The sequence below is a fragment of the Vombatus ursinus genome, unplaced genomic scaffold (assembly GCF_900497805.2).
Source record: "Vombatus ursinus unplaced genomic scaffold, bare-nosed wombat genome assembly UNPS02014793.1, whole genome shotgun sequence".
NCBI classification, from domain to species: domain Eukaryota; kingdom Metazoa; phylum Chordata; class Mammalia; order Diprotodontia; family Vombatidae; genus Vombatus; species Vombatus ursinus.
In genome coordinates, this window is record NW_020954571.1 from 20,621,727 (window position 1) to 20,635,682 (window position 13,956).

General features: G+C 36.2%; 2 protein-coding genes across 5 annotated transcripts in view; one reads left to right on the top strand and one right to left on the bottom strand.

The window, feature by feature from the left end:
* FTO (FTO, alpha-ketoglutarate dependent dioxygenase) overlaps positions 1–1,337 on the bottom strand; it is a 413,739-nt gene extending 412,402 nt beyond the window's left edge. For both annotated transcript variants that reach the window (XM_027869693.1, XM_027869694.1), the window contains exon 1: positions 1,225–1,337. In XM_027869693.1, coding sequence (XP_027725494.1) covers positions 1,225–1,269 — 45 coding nt within the window. In that variant the 5' untranslated portion in view covers positions 1,270–1,337. The remainder of the gene's footprint in view (positions 1–1,224) is intronic.
* Positions 1,338–1,583: 246 nt separating this feature from the next.
* The window catches only part of RPGRIP1L (RPGRIP1 like), a 131,397-nt gene continuing 119,024 nt past the window's right edge, over positions 1,584–13,956 (top strand). For all 3 annotated transcript variants that reach the window (XM_027869632.1, XM_027869634.1, XM_027869633.1), the window contains exons 1-5: positions 1,584–1,661; positions 5,149–5,342; positions 6,852–6,937; positions 8,738–8,873; positions 12,838–13,136. In XM_027869632.1, coding sequence (XP_027725433.1) covers positions 6,859–6,937; positions 8,738–8,873; positions 12,838–13,136 — 514 coding nt within the window. In that variant the 5' untranslated portion in view covers positions 1,584–1,661; positions 5,149–5,342; positions 6,852–6,858. The remainder of the gene's footprint in view (positions 1,662–5,148; positions 5,343–6,851; positions 6,938–8,737; positions 8,874–12,837; positions 13,137–13,956) is intronic.

Genomic DNA, 13,956 nt, shown 5'->3' on the forward strand with positions numbered 1-13,956 from the left:
GACACTCCAATTTTGACTTCTATAGAGCTTGTTTCATTGCAAAGCAAATTCACAGGGACCCCTGTGAATCATAAAATAATCTTACTTGTAATGTAGCCTCAGAGCATGGACAGCATCAAAAGCAAGTTCCACATACTATGAGTAAATATCAAAGATTTACACAAATACAGGGGCTGTCTTCAAGAGTTTTTCTAATTAACAGTCTCATCAACAAAGTAGATAAATGCTTTCAATGAGGCCAGGGGACCTAGGTTCCAGTTCTAACATCCTCCAAAACCTAAAGACTGGACTTCGTGCTCCTCCCATAAGACTTTCTATCTCTTAACTCAGCGGAAGAGGGAAAGTTTTTCAGGGTTGGGCCCAACCCTGAAAAACTTTCCCTCTTCCGCTCTACCTATGGGCTTTCCTTCTTTATGCAGAAGGCATTCCCAGGTGTCACTGGTACAGCCTTCCCTATAAGATCACCTTCTATTTTCTCTGTCTATAATTTGTATTCTACACAGTTTTTTGCAAGTCCTCTCCCCCATTAGACAATGAGCTCCTTGAGGGCTGGGCCTGACTGCGCTTCAGCTTTTCTTTGAATACCCAGAATTTAGGACAGTGCCAAGCACCTAGGAATCGCTAAATAAATGCATGTTGACTAACTGTTGACTAAGGCCAATTCACGATCCTTCCTTCTTTGGGTCTCAATTTCTCCATCAGCAAAATGAGGATGGAGAGGTAGACTTGAGGGTTTCTAATGTCCCTTCCTACCCTAAAAGCTTCTGGACTAAATGTGCACTTTCCACAAACGCTGGTACAAATACAGACCTCACAGGTTTTCCGTCTCCATTAAGATTTCACCAGGGCTGCCAGTGAGAAAGGGAAGATGCGGAGGGTGCAATTATTGCTACAGGGCAGAAGAGACACTGAGGCAAGGAAGCCCCAAGTGTCCGCAGGGAGCCGGCGGCCAGTAGCCGCGAGTTGAGACTCCCAGCGGGGGGTAGTGGGGGCGAGGAGCGGGGAGAGCTTTTCCACCGGACGCCAAACGTTAGCTCCAAACCAGTGTCTAAACCCCTCCCGGATCCGCGACCCCCGGTCCCGCTCCCTCTCCTCACGGTTGCGCAACCCCATCCTCCTCTTTCTCTTCCCAGACCCGTGGGCTGCCCCTGCAACCCCAGCTCTTCAGTCCCATCTCCTACATGGGCCCTAAACCCCGCCCCCGACCCAGGCAAGAGCCCCTACCTTTGCTTCCCGCTCTTGCTCACTGGTGCCTTGGATTCGTTTCATGCTTCAGCTGCCTCCGCTGCAGCGGGCCGGTTTTCCTCGCTTCCCGGTTGCCCCGCCTCCCTGGTAGTTCTCTCCACATACTCCTCCTGCGAGGTGTAGCTTTCAAGCCTAATCACGAGAACTACGATTCCCACGATGCATCACGTCAAGACCATGGCCGAGGATCGAAGGAAGAGCCCCGGAAGTTCCTCGTGCTGCAGCTTTGGGAGATGTAGTCCACTTTTCTAGGTAAGACAAGGAAGAGAGGCCTAGCCAGAACTACATTTCCCAGCGGGCAATTGGGAACGCCTCTTTGCCTCGTTTCCTTCGGGTTTTTCTAGCCATCCAGAGGAAGCGATGTGGGCGCTATAGCAACGGTAGCTGGCGGCCTTGGCGCCTGAGAGAGAACTGGGGTGAGTACTGGGTGCTGGGAGAGGGGAGGCCTTTTGGCGCCATTGCACTTGTGAAAGGAGTGCGCGAAGGATTGTGATCACTCTCCCCATTTAGAGGAGTCCTCGATCCCACTCTTCAATCCAAGAAAACCATCCCGGGCCTCTTCAGCATCCTTGTCCTTGGGACCCGTTCCACCCTGCCCGCTCCCCATCCCCGACTGGAGGCCGGGTGCCCTCTCCCTTCCTAAATTGGGAGCTGAAATCCCCTAGATAAGTGATAGTGATGTTGATATTCATTAATTGGGTTCGGCCATGGTATAATAGTTCAGGACCTCATCACTTCAGCTCTCCAATCCATCCTCCACACAACTCCCACATTTAACATTGTTAAAGCACAGGTCGAACCATGTCAAACCCCTGCTCAAGAATCTTCAGTGGCTACCTATGGTCTCTAAGATAAAATATAGATATCTCTAGAATGACAGCACGTTACTCTCCTCACCCACTTTATTCCTCCCCCCTTCCCAAAACTGCCTGCTTGCTGTTCCCATACACAGTTTCAATCCACGACCTCTCCTAACTTTGCACAATCCTCACCTCCAATTCTTGAACCTCAACAGCCAGTTAAGGCTCAGCTCAAATACTGTCTTCTTCAAGAAGCCTTTCCTGATTCTCCCTGTTATTAGTGCCTTGCTTCCATTTATTTATGTTTTATTTATATTATTTATCTATCCTCCTAGTACAGTAAGCTCTTTGAGGGCAAGAACTGTATCCTCAGTGGTTAACATAGTACCTGGCAAATAGTATACACTTTAAAAAATGCTGTTGGTAGATTGTTTAATCTAGTCCAACCAATACTTAAGCAAGAATTCTCTTTAAAACATAACAAGTGGTCACCCAGCTGTGGTGAGAGGGAACCCACTACATCCTGACTCATTTATGTGGCTATAATTGTTAGTAAGTTTTTCCTTAAATTGAATCTAAATCAGATTTCAAATCTAAATTCAAATCTAAATCTATCAGAAAAATCTACCCATTACTCCTAGTTCTTCCCTTTTGGGCTAAGAAGTATAATTCTAATCTTTATTGTCCTTCAAATACTTTAAAATGACTCTCATGTCCTTCCTAAGTTTTCTGTAGACTAAACATCCTCAGTTCTTTCGACTGATCCACATGTGTCATGGCTTTGAGGCTTTTCATTATCTTAGTCACCTTTTTCTGAATTCCTTCCTAAATAAAATGTGGTGTCCAGAACTGAGCCCAGTACTCCAAATATGGTATGAGCAATGCAGAATGCCACAGGACTCTCACCTACTGTGTTCCAGATACTATGCCTAAGATCCCATTAGGTTTTGTGACTCATATTAAGAAATTATTTTTGTTAACTCTTTCACTAATTCAAAAATATTAAGTGTTTACTGTGTTCAGAGGGCTATACTGGGTGCTGGAGGAAGATAGAAAATTTAGATAAGAATTGGTCTCTTTCAGAAGAGCTTAAATTCTAGTAAGGGAATAAGTTGCAAACACATAACTATAAAATACAATTAACTGAATTAAAGATCTGGGGTGGAGGGGGAAGTACTTTGTGAAATCTTAAGAGGAAATGTTCATTAGAGAAAGGACATATAATAGGAGAGGTGGCATTTGAGCTGTGCCTTAATGGATGTTCAAGGATTGAACAAGAAAAGAGAGGAAGGGAAGACATTCCAGGAATAGGGAACACTGAATAAAGGCAGAGACTAGAGAGAAGAGTATGTTCCTCTATAAAGAGTAATCCAGTTAGTAAAGAATGATTAGACGAGAGATATGAGATAAGACTGCTTTTAAAGGTAGAGTAGCACCAAATACCTCACATACCATACAAAAGATTTTGATCTTCATTCACTAGAAAATCACTGAAGATTTTTGAGAGCAATATAACACAAACATGTCAATAGAAAGTACAGTAGGGACATAATTATTAAAACTGGTAAAACTCATTTTCCATGTTAGGGAAGTTCAATTTAACAAAATTTATTAAGCACTTACTATGTGTGAAGCATTGTGTCCTAGGAATACAAAGATGAAAAATGATAAAACTCTTCCACTCATAAAATGAAGATGACCGGGGGGCAGGGAGGCAGGAAGATATATGACATGTCCAGATATGTATATGGTACAAGGTAGAATATGACAGAGCAAAGTTGAGTCAGGTGAAGTCCTATGAGAAGTTTGAGTAGATCACTTTCCGTTGTAGGGATCAGGTTATAAGAAGGTGAGAGAAGGTATGGGGTAAGAAGTGATATCTGAATTGATTTCTTAAAGGAAAGGAACAACTTCAACAAGTAGAAATATGTCAGGTATCTGTTCTACCAACTAAGAACGACATAAACAAAGGCTCAGAGGCAGGAGAAGATAAGATGAAAACCAGGAATAGAGTAGTTTAGTTTGGGATACAGAACATATAAGAAAAAAAGCATTATAATATCATGAGATAAAGGTAGACTGGTATAGGCTAGAATATGGAGGGCCTTGAATACCATGGTCAGAAATTTCCAATTTATTTGATAGGCCATGTGGAGCCACTGAAAGTTTTTGAGTGGAGGAGTGGCATCAATCAATAAGGATTCATTAAATGCCTCTTTGTGCCAGGCATAATATTAGTAACTAGGGATACAGAAAATGAAATAGTCTCTGCCCTCAAGGAGCTTTCATTCTATCAGGGAAAACAACATGTAGAGAATTAAATACAAGGTAATAGAGCAGGTTGAGGAGGCACTAGCAATTAGAGAGAAGTAGTAAAGGCTTCATGCAGGAGGCAGCACTTGAACGGAACTTTGTGTGAAACTAGGGGCTCTAATGAAAAGAGAATACATTTGGGAGCAGCATGTGCAAGGAGTGCTTGGAGATAAGAGATGGAATGTCACATGTGAGGAAGAGATGTAAGCCATTTTGATTGGGCCATAGCATACTTGAGGGGATAATATGTGATAAGCCTGAAAAAGTAGGCTGGAGATAGATGGGGGATGGAGGGGCTTTAAATACCTGACAGAGTAGTTTTTATCTTATCCTAGAGGATTAATAGGGAACAATTGGAGTTTTTTGATGAGGTGAGTCATGTGGTCAGACTTATGCTTTAGGAAAAGCACTTTGGCAACAGTGTGGAGGATGGATTGGTGAAGGGAGAGACTCAAAGTAAGGAGTACAATTAGAAAGCAATTACAATAATTCTGTCAAGGGGTGATAAAGGACTAAATTATTGATTGATTGATTAATTGATTGAACTAGAGTGGAAGTAGTCAATGGAAAGAGAGAGACAGATGTGAGAAACGTTATGGAGGTACAATCAACAGTACTTGTAAACTGATTGGATGGGGGAGCATGGGGAAGGGTGGCAATGTAAGAGAATGAAGAGTGGAGGATAATTCCATGATTGCAAACCTAGGTAACTGGAAGAGTAATATCTTTGCTATGAACCTGTGATGAGGCAAAGTAGCCTATAGTCACTTTCTATTTGCTGTTTCTGCAGCCTGAGGCTGGGATAGATCCTGGAGAGTTGGGGTGGCTATTTGGAGATCGAGAGCAGAGACAAGATGTGGAGCAGTGCAGGACCGGACCATAGTGAAAGTGGATGGGAGTGGCTGCTACCATGAAAATCCCTCTAGTTTCAGTAATACCAAAATTTTCTCCATTTTATCCAACTGCTTGCCGAACCAATTAATGGTGAGTTCTAAATCTGTAATCCCTTCCTTGATTCTCTTGGCACTGAGGGTCAAGGGAAACAAGACAATTAGAGGGAAGCCTACCACTTATTTATTGTCTTTCAATAAATCAGATGGCCTGGAGGGAAACTGGGTTTAAATCTGTCTCTGCCATTTACTACCTATGTATATGGTATGACAACCTCTCTGGGCCTCCTTTTCCTCATCTATGTAAAATAAAGGGATTGGACTAGATGACTTCAGAGGTGCTGTTTAATATTTGGTGAATAACTGAATTGCCACTTACCACAGGGAGACTTGTAATGTGGTTCTTCTCACAGGTATATATAGGTATTTGATATTTTGTAACTTACAAATCTACAGTCCAAGGGGTGTTTGGTTTTTCAAACAGCTACATTTACAGTGGAAGAAGCCTTCAGGGAAGGTGTGACACTGTGGTATATTGTGTGTCAGGTAAAATGTCTTAAACCATGACTTTTATTTGATACAATTTTCCATATGTGCAGCATGTTTATAAACTTTTTAAAAAAGCAAATTAATTGTCATCAGTATTTTTGTATTACGCTGTTAAAATCCTAGTGTTGAGGGAATTAAGGCCACAAGGGAACTATTTGACTAGTCAACTTCAAAAATTCCTCACCTTTTGATTGAATTTGTGTTACTTTTATTTCGTAGTTGCATCAATAAATATGGTATTTACTTAGCCACTACTATGTGCTTAATTTCATGGCATATACCTTTTCTAGAAGAAATTCACTTTAAAAGAAAAAGTGAAATTCTTTTATGGATTATAACTGAAATTATTTGTGATTTACCAATACTCTAGACTTAGCAGAAAAATGAGGGTTTTTTGCTTTGTTAGATCCTCTCTTATGGTAATTTCCAAATCTAAATAATAATACCATTATTCAATTCATTGAGGACAAGTTATTCATTCCCATCTACAGAAAAAGTAAAGATAAGGTGTTAGCAGCTGTTAAGTAGGACAGAAACTTGGTTGTTTGTTTTTTGTTTTATTTTAATCAGCTAGAGCTCCTTCACCTTTTGGTTGGAAATTCGGGGGGGGCAAACTGTACTAGAAGCTAAGGCTAATATTTATGAAACCTCTATCTTTAAAATTGATACGATCTGCATTGTAGGCTATAAGCATGGTTTTCTGGGGTTTTTTGTTTTGCTTGTTTTTTTTTTTAATCTTTTGTTTTAAGATGGGTTTGGGAATGGGGAGAACTGGCAAGAAGAATAGGGAAGAGAGCAGAAGACTAATGGACTAACTTTATTTCATTTCCTAAGCAAATTATAGGAGGTACTGTTGAAAGGAACATGTTCTCCATGATTAAATGAAGTATTTTGTTTAGAATGGAACTTTCATCTTCTAGGAGCAACATATGTAGGGCAACAAGATGTCTATTAAAGCTCTTGCCTTGTTTTTATTAAATTTATTTGGCTCATTCATTTTGCATAATGGATAGTTTAGATGGAGAAGGTTTTATTTGAATTTTCTTATCCACAGATGTATCATGTCTAGCCCAACTGATGAGACTGCAGGAGACCTGCCTGTAAAAGATACAGGTCCACGACTCCTTGGAGGATTGAAAGGTTTGACCAGCTGTTATTAGTTTATAGTCATGAAATTTGACTGTTTTTTTTTTTACTTTTAATCTTAAATTTTTTCTGCTATTCATATAGAATATGAGGTTCAGTAACAATGCAGATCTAAGTTAGATTAGACTAAAAAATGGAAGTGAGAAATAAGATGCATTTTCATTGTATACATCAGGTATCAGCTGTTCACAGAAAAAGTAAAGTCCTCTTCTGCTGTGATAAAGAAGAATTGTAAATCATCTTTTAAAATACATCAGTATGTAATAAACATAAGGTATCAAGCCTTAAAACTGAATTGCCTGGTTTGCATCACATTCAGTATTACAATGTATCTTTCTGTTTAACTTTTATGAGGGAAGAAATGCCATATTTTTAAAATTTGCCTTTTAAGTAGAGGGTCTTAAAGTGACTTGTTTCAGATGATAGTAAGTTTTCACAATCAAATTAATATGTATTCTGGAAATCTTTTTCATCACTTGTTGGTTTAATAATATACCAACAGACACTTTTCCAAAAGAAGAAAAGGGGTAGCTTTGAGAACAATTTAAAACTTTGAAAACAATTTAAAACTTGTGCTTTGATTTGTGTACACAATGTGTCAGCCATGTTATACTGCTTGGCTCTTTATTGACTAGGCTAAGAATTCAAAATGTATTTTATTATAAGTTCTTGTTATGTTAGCATTTTAATTTTTCCTTAGCTTGCTTGCCTTCCTTTGTATGAAAAGAATATAACTAGCCACATTGGAGATTAATGAATGCAGTTAAAAATGGAAAGACAACAAATGCCTCAAGGAAGTTATCGTTCTAGTCGATGAAGATAGAGATGAAAATTGTGCAACTTTTGTTTTTTGGAATGAATTTTTAGATGTTATCCTTATTGGGAATAAACCCTATGAGAGCATATGATGCCTCACATAACTAAGAAAATCATCCCTAAACAAAGGCACAAATCAAGTTTTCTTTGAAAGTTGAGCTTGAGTGTTATTGTTTTTTTTTTAATCTTTAATATGGGATTAATAATTTGTCCTCCTTCATTAGTCTTGTGAGGACTACTAAAAGTACTTTTTAACAGATTTGAAGAGATGTCATATGCATATGCCAACAAATAATATTAAAAATTTTCTGAAATAAACGTGGTGGCTTGTAGCATGATGATTCTCTGATGCAGTCTTTTCAGTGAAACCTATGTACAAGCTTTCTAGATTGTTTTGGTGTAGGTCAAATTTTTTTTATATAACTGAGTTCCATAGCACTCAAATCTATAAAAAAGAATGTTTCAAATGTCTCATTCTTAATTTACCTGTCTCAACATTGTTCATAAATGTAGAGAAAATTTTGTTGTTCCTGATGAGTGAGCAGCATTATTTTAATCTTATAATTCCTAGATTCTATCCCCAAGTTTGACAATAACTATCTTTGTGATATTAGACAAATGATTGTTGTAAGCTATGGCTTTCTCATTTCTAAAATGAAGGGCATATGCCCTAAATAATCTCTAAGATACAACTCTAACAGGATGTAATACTAAGTATTTTTACTTCATTGGCAGTATTAATTTTTGAGTATCTGTTAGTGTTCTTTAATATGAATATTTAAAAAACCCAAAATATTGATATTTGGTTTATACCTGTGATATGAGAAATGTACATGTTATTATCTAAATGAATGATGAGTTGCTTAAAATTTCAAAAGCATAGACCAAGTCAGGTCAAAGATTTTTTTGAGAAGTGCATCCTAAGTATTAAACATGTGATTAATTTTCTTGGAATTTTCTTTTTGTCAAAATCTTCAGTTCCCTGGAATTCAAAGTCTAGACAACTAGTGTCACGTGTCAGTCGTGAGGAATTGGAAGATCGATTTTTGCGTTTGCATGAAGAGAACATTGCACTTAAACAGCATGCCTGCAAGCAAGAAGATAAAATTAAAAGGTTATGATATAGAATTTCTTAAAACAAAATTTGAAGGGTATATAAATATTTTATTATCTTAACTGGAAATGAGTCTCTTAAAAACGAAAGGATAGTAAGTGTTTGGTATGGCTAGAATTAATATTTCAAAGAAAAAAACTAATAACTAATCATACCTTAAGTTTACACGTCTGTTTGCAATTTAATAATACTTATGGCTTAATAAGTAGTTGCTCCAAAACATCTGTTTTTAACGTGTAATTGGTTTAAAAATGGAAATTTTTTTTAAAATAAAAATTTTAAGTGCCTTTTTGGAATTCATGTTCCCCTTAAGAGTTGTAGTTTATTATTGAATGTATCTCTTCAATCTTTGGGACATGCTTAATAAACATTTTCTTAATATTTGAGTTAATCTAGGTTATATATTAAACTCAAAAAAAATGTCTGTTGACCCATGCTGCTTTTTTTTTGTGTGCCAAAAATTTAGTCCAGTATTATTTTCTTAGATGTGCATTTTCTGTATGTTCAAAAATAAGCTCTTTTGAATGCATAGTAATTTTTTTTAAAGTTCAATAAATATTACAAAAAAGTAAACACAGATTCTCTTAGAACAGATTCATATTAATATTTCATAGTCTCTGGGTTCAATGGAAAAGTAGTACAGGTGAAAATGTTTGGGGGTTTTTTTTTGTTTGTTTTTTTGTTTTTTCATTTAAAATACACCAGTAAAATTTATCTTTCAATTTCTAATTTGATAAGTTTTAACTTAGATAAAATGTTCAGTACTTCAAAGAAGAAGGTGACCCTTCTGACCAATGTGAAGAGGACTTGTATTTTAAATTGTTTTTCCAATAGTGGTGGCAGTGGCAGGTTATGCAAAGATTCAGTATTTCTCCTGATTCATTAATGACCACCAGCATACATTTTCATAAGATTTAGAGATGGAAGACATCTTTGAGGTCATTTAGTCCAACCCATTCATTTTATGTGTTAGAAAATAGGCCTAGAAAGGTTAAGTGACTTTTCTCAAGGTCATTTTATCAAATGGTTAGAGTTGAGAGTGTGGCCTTTGGCCATCAAACATGGTTTTCCTCTCTACATAGCCCATTAGCCAATACAGAATTAAATCCCAGCCTTGACATCATTTGCATTACACCCTAATCAGAAACTATAAAGAAGACAATAGAGAAAGCAAGGTGGCATCATGAAAAAAAAAAAAAAACGTACAATCAGTTGGAAGCCCTAAATTCAGAGGACCCTAGTCGAGGCTCTTCATTGAATAACTATGGGAAGCAACATAGCACAGTCAGGTGTTGGATTGGAAGTCAGAGGACCTGGCCTTGAATGCTTCCTCCCATTTGCTCCTCTGTGACCTTGGGTAAATCATTAACCTCTTTGTACCTCGTGTTTACCATCTGTAAAATTAAAAGATTAGGCTATATGGCCTTTAAAGTCCTTCCAGTCTGTATTGAGCAAATCACTTAGCTTCACTGGCGGCCTCAGTTTCAACATTCAAAAAAAAAGGGAATTAGTCTAGGTGAATTATTATTAAACAGTCTTTTAAGATTTACAGAGCATTTTTCTGAGGTTCCTTCCAGCACTGACATTGCTACAGATACCTAGATTGAGATGATTTTAAATTTACCCATCTTTTCTCTGCCTTAAATATAAATGTAATTTTGTAAACAGCCATGTTGCTAGATCCTAAAAATGTTTTAGCCTATGATTTTTCTACCAATTCAGAAATCTCACAAGATATAATTGTTTTTTGCTTCTTATACTTCAAAAGATCTGTGAATTCATTGGTGGGTGAGTACTATTTCCACTGGTATAATTAGCAAGTCGATCTTCACACGAACTCTTACCCCCACCTTAGTAAATTGTTACATAAGTTACTTTAACTAGAAAAATTCTTCATCCCCTTTTGACTAATCTTCTGGGGATTAGTGTCCCCAAACATAGTCTCAGTATTTATACTAGAATCCTTTCCAACCTGTGAGAACTTGTGTTAATTGTTACTGAGGGTCAGTCACATTCGTGGCATGAGGAGGCATTATAGTAGTACTTTAATTATTAACTTGTTTATCTTACTAATTAAAAGTTGAATAAAGGAAATCCGCTTTCTTTACTATTTGCTCAGAATAAATCATTATACCTTCTGGGCAAGAGGTTGATTGGAAATTTATATCATAATATTATCACTATAGAACGTTGGCTATTTATTGAAAAGTATTTTTTGTGTCAGCATTAAGTTCCATGTTGTTTATACCAATAAGGTTTACTTATAACTTCACTGAAGAAATTTAAAACTGTTATATTGATTCACTTGTCTTATCTCAGAAATTACGATCACAGATTTTCCTCCAAGTGTAGATTAATAGTATAACATTAAATTTGGTATGCCCTTGGAACAATATTTATATCTTCAGTAGAACATCCGTATGTCTTTGTATGATTGAGTGAATTTTGGTGTATAAATTGGCATCACCAAATCTATTGAACTATCTCTCATGGCTGACTGTGACTCACATACATGTAATGTGCTCCCATAGTTAGGCTACAAATGACAAAATCTTCGAACTCTTCTTTAGTGGTCAGAACAGGGTTGAGTTACTATACCTTGACAGAGTTGCTAATTAGATATCTTTGGTCTCTTTCAATTATGGAAAAGAAGAACTGAACCATTGATAAATGTGATAGGGCACTCCATTTGTAGTTATCAGCATTTTTCCTTTATCTCTTACAAGTCTGCCTCAAGGAAAAATCTTAACTGATCATGTTATATATAAATTTCCTTGATGGTACATAATATGCAAACAAAAGTGTAGCTAAATATGTATTTGCTACTGCATCCATAGAGGACTTTGCTTATGGGTAAAAAAAACCAGTGTTCTGTGACATCCAAAAGCTATTAAGAGTTTTTTTTATTTCACTTTTGTTCTTTTAAGTAAAAGCTTCTGTCTGTAACCATGCTAAAATAAAGCAAACCCCATAGAACAAATGAAGTGTGTTTTTATTTTTAATCTCCTGTCTGGGTCTTTGCAAAAATGGATTCTCTATAAATTAGATACAGCTATTGAAGATGTGCGACCAATTTTGTAAAGTCTTGAACTTGTATCTCTCATCAAAGCCACCTTTTCTTTCTTGTCTTGCCAAGTTTTTTTTTTTGTTTTTTTTTTACATTCACTGTCGGGCATGTTTTCCGTACTTATATATTACATCACCCTCATGTGCCCTTTCTGTCTTTTGTTCTGTCTTACCAATGTTTATCAAAACTCAAAGGAATCAAAAGTATAATTCTTGTGATTCCACAAGTAAAATTTGTAACATTTAAAGATAGGAGAAAACCATACATTCTATAATCATTTTCTACCATTAACAGTTATGTTTCTTATTCATTTGGGGTATCGTAACAGTTTCATTCACTTAGAATTTATCATGGTTTTAGATTTGCCCAACCACACATTTTTAAAATTGTTATATACCTTCAAATCTTAAAAAGAAATCAGAGACAATATGTCATCAAATGTTAACATATTATTAATATGCTTTCAAAGTAGTTTAAACTCATAGTAGAATTACAAATTGAATTCAACAAATATTTATTTTATATCTTATACTTTATTCATGACAGACATCTACAAACTGTAACAATGCTTAATGGCATGCCGAGTTCTTATATAAGGTCATGCGTTAAAAATTGTATTTAAGGGGCATATGGAGTAAATATGTGTTCTCTCCTTACTAACCTTAAATGATAAGCCTTAGGAAACTGTTATTTGTCAGTGCTATAAAGCAGATTGTTGCCCAGTGGTTTCAATTATCATCAAAGGATTCTTCACAGGCAGTAATAGTTACATCAAAACCTGAAATTTATTATTCAGGTTCTGCACTGATGTCTTCACAGTGATTATGTTCCTTTCAACAGAATGCATTTTATGCTGACTTCTCACATTCCTTTTCATCTTTTTTATTATTTCCCCAGAATGGCCACCAAGTTAATACGGCTTGTTAATGACAAGAAAAGATGTGAGCGGATTGGTGGCGGCCCCAAGCGGCAAGGACGGGATGTGGAACTAGAAGAAACGATTGAGCAGCTGCAAGAAAGAGTTCATGAGCTTGAAAAACAAAATGAAGGCCTCAGAAACAAACTAATTTCAGCTAAACAACAACTTCAATTCCAAGGTCATAGACACACTCCATATAACCACGTACAATCTCGTGTAAACACAGGACGGAGAAAAGTGAATGAGATTTCTGGCTTTCAGGAAAGCCCAAGGAAAGGTATAATCAAAATCTGTTTAAAACTGGAATTCTTAGAGCTCACTTTTCTCTATCTCACTAAATTCTGCTGTTGGCTTTAAAAAGCTAGAACAGTTCTTCATTCTTGCTTTTGATTAATTTTAGCATTTGTAACATGCTATCTGGGTAGCTTGAGCTTATAGCAAAATAGTTTATTATTTAAAAATAAGCAAATTATTTTACATTTGATTTTTTGAAAGAAAGTTAAACTTAATTTTTGTAAAAGTAAAGAATAAATCTGTTTGCAAATTATATTTTTAAGTGCAGTTTGAGAAACCTAGATTTCTTTTTTAAAAAGAAGGAAATTAAGCTTTGAATTTGAGAAAGCGAGTGAAAGAAAATCAATTTGTTTCCTTTAAAGTCCTCAAACTGTCTTGTTTTTATAAAACTTTTATGAACTTTTTATAAAGTTATATCAGAGTCCTTATATAAAGTTTGCCAGATGCTAAATAATAAATTTTCTTCACTGTGAGCTGTTAGCATTTTCCTATTTTTACAGATGAATAACAGAGATAAAATGACCTTAGAATTGTAAGGAACCCCAAACCCAGATCATTTAGCCATAATCCCAATCCTTTTCTCAACAAACTCAACCACTTTATTTACCGTGATATTAAAATGTAATGGAGTCTAGTGATTTTATTTGTTTCACATAACACAAGAAACATTCATTTCTGATTATAAATCTTTTTTTAAAAAAACATATTTCATGAGAAATGAAAACTTTTTTAAATCAAGATATAGTTACATAGAAAGGTAACCTGAAATCCCATGCTTAATTTAATGAAGAAAGCTTACTTGA